The sequence below is a fragment of the Fibroporia radiculosa genome (assembly GCF_000313525.1).
Source record: "Fibroporia radiculosa TFFH 294 genomic supercontigs, scaffold16702, whole genome shotgun sequence".
In the NCBI taxonomy this organism is placed as follows: Eukaryota; Fungi; Basidiomycota; class Agaricomycetes; order Polyporales; family Fibroporiaceae; genus Fibroporia; species Fibroporia radiculosa.
The window spans coordinates 349-4554 of NW_012133003.1; the positions used below are offsets into that span (position 1 = coordinate 349).

Below are 4206 nucleotides of genomic sequence, written 5' to 3' on the forward strand. Positions count from 1 at the left end.
GAACAACAGATGCTCCGGACATTGCTTCTAGACTCACTCAACTGACACACCTGCGCACAGAGATCCAGTCCAGTATTCAGCTAGCAGAAGAAACTGTCAAAAAACGGAACAAAGACAAGTCCATTGAATACTCACCGGGACAGAAGGTATGGTTGGAAGCCACTAACCTCAAAGGCCTCCACCCAAAAGCCAAACTCGGACCGAAGCGCTATGGACCCTTCACCATTGATCAGAAACTGTCATCTATCATCTACTGCCTGAAACTACCGCCCAAATGGAAGATTCACCCTGTATTCCATGCAGGATTACTCTATCCTTATTTGGAAACAACAATGCATGGGAAGAACTATCTCTGACCTCCACTGGAGCTAATCAAGAACCAGGAGGAGTTCGAAATTGAATATATCATTGATTTGAAGACAGTAGGCAAGTGAACACTGTACTGGGTAAGATGGAAAGGATACCCAGCCTCGGATGACTCCTGGCTGCCAAAAACTGAACTTTCACATACCAAAGATGCTTTGGCAGACTTCCTGTAGCCAAACAAAGGATGATCCCTCATAAGAGCCACCCTCCTCTATCTCCCCAATGGCATCCACAACCTTACTCCTCACTCTCCTGCTCACCAGCTGGTTCCTCATCACCTTCCTCATCCTCATCCTCATCCTCGTCCTCGCTGTCTTCTTCCTCAAGGAGACCTACACCTTCCGTGTCCACGTCGACCAAATCCCCACTCCCGTCACCACCTCCATCGACAAGCAAGCTCTCAACTGGGCCAATAATGGAGCACAAGTAATGTCTCCCATTGAACTAACCCCTGCACCCTTTACTGATCTTCTCAGTGGTAAACCAAGTTGCCCCTCTCACTGCTGTCACCCTCGCTGTCGTCAACGAGCATCCCCACCTCCTCCTTCTAGCCCTCCTGGGCTTCTTCCTCACCACCCTCCTCTCCATCCTTGCCCTCACCCTCATCGTCCCCCTCACCCTTCGTCTCACCATCCAACATCTAGAGAGGGAACACCAGTGGGCATTCAACATCACCGCCACCGCACAGCGCCCCCTCCCCCATACAACCACCACTCTCCCCATCATTGCTGCCAATTGTGACAGCAACAACCCAACTCAAGTGTACTTTGAGTACATAAGAGAACATCAAGATTAGTGCCTGGGGGATTTCCTTGTCTGTAGTACTGGCTGTATTTTGTATTTTCTGTCTAGTTTTTTCAAGAAAACTCCTTTCCTACGCTTTCTCCATGCCTGCTGAGCGTAACACCCATGCCAGAAACAACAATGAAACTTCTAATCTGGATCTGCGCCATCGCCCTCTGGCTCCTAGGCACAACAATTCTCCAATGGCTGGTCCCCAGAGAGAGGCAACCCCTTACCCTTCCCACCTCCAAACTCTAGAAGAACGTTTCACAGCTGGAGTAATAGAGATGCCAGCTCCTAGGTGTCTCATCTTGAGCTTCCCTTCTCAACAGGAGTCTGATGACTCTTCCCTAGAGTTCCTTGATGAAGGCGGTTTCCGTTATCCGTTTCCCCCTTTCCTGCCAAATGTCACTTGTTGACCCTTCCTTGTCCCAGGACCCCCTGACTCATCCAACAGTGACGCCGTGGTCTTACACCAATTTCCTGGACCCCTGGACGTTTCTCAGGAATCAGAAGCTACCACTGGATCTTACCACGTTGCCCCTGCACAGGTTTTTCCATCCTCATCACCAATGAATATCTTGTCTTCTCCCAACCCTGACAGCCCTCTCGCTGCATCCACCAACTCACCCAGTATGCCATCTCTCGCTTCAGATGTCTCCGACAACGGTAGCCTCAACCACGTTCCCAATCTATGACTCTTAGCAGACGTCAGCGAATATATCACCACATCAGAAGGGCACAGCAGCGATCCTCAGGAATTTGTAGTCTACAGCGATGACATCATCCAGCGACCCTCCAACAATGTCACCCGATACTGGCAATCCCTTCCATTCGACGCCGCTACCCCTGTTCAAGATGTCGATCCCTTGGAGCGTGTATTGCCCTACTTTCCTGGAGCATACACTACCACCATCACCTGGCCTCCTATGGGTGTTCCCATTGATGGGAATCCGGCGTTTGGACTACGACGAGTATCGACAACCCTGGCTGATATACTTTGAGTTGCTGAACCCGTAGGAAATTGGAACCTTTCAGACAAAGAATGGGAGGAGGACACTTGGGAGTACTTGCTGACATGAGATGATAATCTGTTGGAAAGTCTTTGGGCCTCACTACAAGACGTCAAGGATCCCGGGGTAGCTGATGAAGTTGACCGTTTCAGGGCTGTCGATGCTAAAATTGATTTACTATTGGCCGTACAACAATCAGTAGGGGCCGAACTCATCTGTGCTCAACAGGAGATGGACCAATGCCGTGCTCGTCTTAAAGCGACCAACCTGGAGGAACACCTCGAACAGCATGAGTTCTCCATTATCACTTCTCCCTCGGGTGCTATGCCTCGTCACCTTCGCTTCTGTACTAAATGTGAAACCGATGGTCATCTTCAAAGTGAGTGTTGGCACTGGTTGTGTTCCCAGTGCAGTCTTCTACATCCTCGTCATAAATTCCGCACCAATGTCAACATCCAGCCTGGACAACTTCCTTGTCCTGCCGACGAACCGGGGTATCTACAGGAGTGCCATGCTCAATGGAAACTCTGATGACAAATCTAGAGAGGGGGGTAATGTTACAGCTTGAAGGGGGGGTTTCTTTTCTTTTCCTGACTATTCGTCATTGACCCTGTAACTGTATGACTGATCCCATCACTTGATGTGTTTCACCTACATCAGTGTTTCATATCTATCACGTTTCACCTATATCATGATTTACTTACATCACATTTCATCTCTATCACGCTTCATCTTCATACTGATACAACCCAGTGAAACCTGTTTAATGAACATCACTGATCCAACTCAGTGTTTCATACTTATTAAACTCTATTCACTTTTATTTAAGTAGCACTTACTTTCGCTACTGTACTTCAGTTTTGTCCTCTTGTTCCCTACATACCTTCATAGGGACATTCTCAGTAATAGACTCAGTTGTCTATTCCAGTTCAGTCTGAAGCGTAGCTTTAACCAGTATACGTTCTCAACCTACTGCTAGTTGCAGTAGCTCAGTCTTAAGTCTAGTTCTAGTACAAGCGCGTCAGCCTTATGCGTAGTAGTATCTTTTGTCAGCAGTAGTCTTAAGTGGAACTCCTGATCCTCAGTTGTCAGGTCCCTTAACAGGTTGGGCCTCCAAGACTAGCAGGAATAGCACGTTGGATGGGAATCAGAAACTGATGGAGATGTCAGATGGGAGTAGGAAAGATATTGGGATTGTTTGGCATAGTCAGGGCAGTGGAGGCGGTGACTCAGGAGGTTCGGCAGGATGAGGGATATTTAAGAGCGGTTTTTCATGGTTGTAAGGCGGCACTCGGCCCCTAGTAGTGAGACTTGCGCAGAATCACATCCCCCACTCAGCAGAGCTCAGTCCGACTTCAAACTCTTTTGAAGTGTTGCGTCTCCCTATGAACTACAACTACAATCCTCTGAACTACGTCTGCGACCTTCAAACTACGCTTACAATCTTCAAACCTCGTCCCCTACCAGTACACCCCCTTCGAGGCACACCCACGCATACAGCTAAGTACTCCGAAGTTCTGTTCTTGTGCCCAACCTTTGAACAAGATCTGTGTGTCCGTGCTCGAATCGCATTTCGCATTTGACTTGTCGAGCTAGTTCCCCTCTTACCTTCCCTCCGCTTCTACGAGAAGTCAGAGTGTTTGGATGGTCCAAAACAGTCTCGTGACACCGTCCCAAGAAAACATAGTGAAGTCGTCACCGTTCGAGCGAGCTATCACAACTACAAGCCCTCACCCCCATCAGCTTCCCTGAGAAACAGGAACTAACCCTTTACTTTGCACCCCTAAGTTAGGGTTAGGTTTCCTGAGGTCGCATCAGCGTGGATCTTATTGAAGCAAAGGAGATTCCTTGCTTGGGACCTGGTTACTGCTGGTTGTTCTGCTGCTGTAGCCACTGTGGCTTGCTGCAACTAGGAACTAGTTGTTAAGGGACCTAACAACTGAGGATCAGGAGTTCGACTTGTTAAACTGTTACTAGGACTAATACATGCTATGGTCCTACGCCGATACTAGAGTGCAAACTGAGCCGCTATATCTGATAGCGG

The 4206-nt window shown here is 48.5% G+C and overlaps 2 protein-coding genes across 2 annotated transcripts; both read left to right on the forward strand.

Moving 5' to 3' along the window:
- Positions 1-588: 588 nt before the first annotated feature.
- Positions 589-1162, forward strand: FIBRA_09229 (uncharacterized protein; the record flags this gene model as incomplete). Its single annotated transcript, XM_012321548.1, has 2 exons — positions 589-844; positions 918-1162. The coding sequence occupies 2 exons, from the start codon at positions 589-591 to the stop codon at positions 1160-1162; spliced, it is 501 nt and encodes a 166-aa protein (XP_012176938.1).
- Positions 1163-1253: 91 nt separating this feature from the next.
- On the forward strand, positions 1254-2153 carry FIBRA_09230 (uncharacterized protein; the record flags this gene model as incomplete). The annotated part of the gene is made up of 3 exons (XM_012321549.1): positions 1254-1527; positions 1585-1782; positions 1855-2153. 3 exons carry the CDS (start codon positions 1254-1256, stop codon positions 2151-2153), a joined length of 771 nt encoding a protein of 256 aa, XP_012176939.1.
- Positions 2154-4206: the final 2053 nt, after the last annotated feature.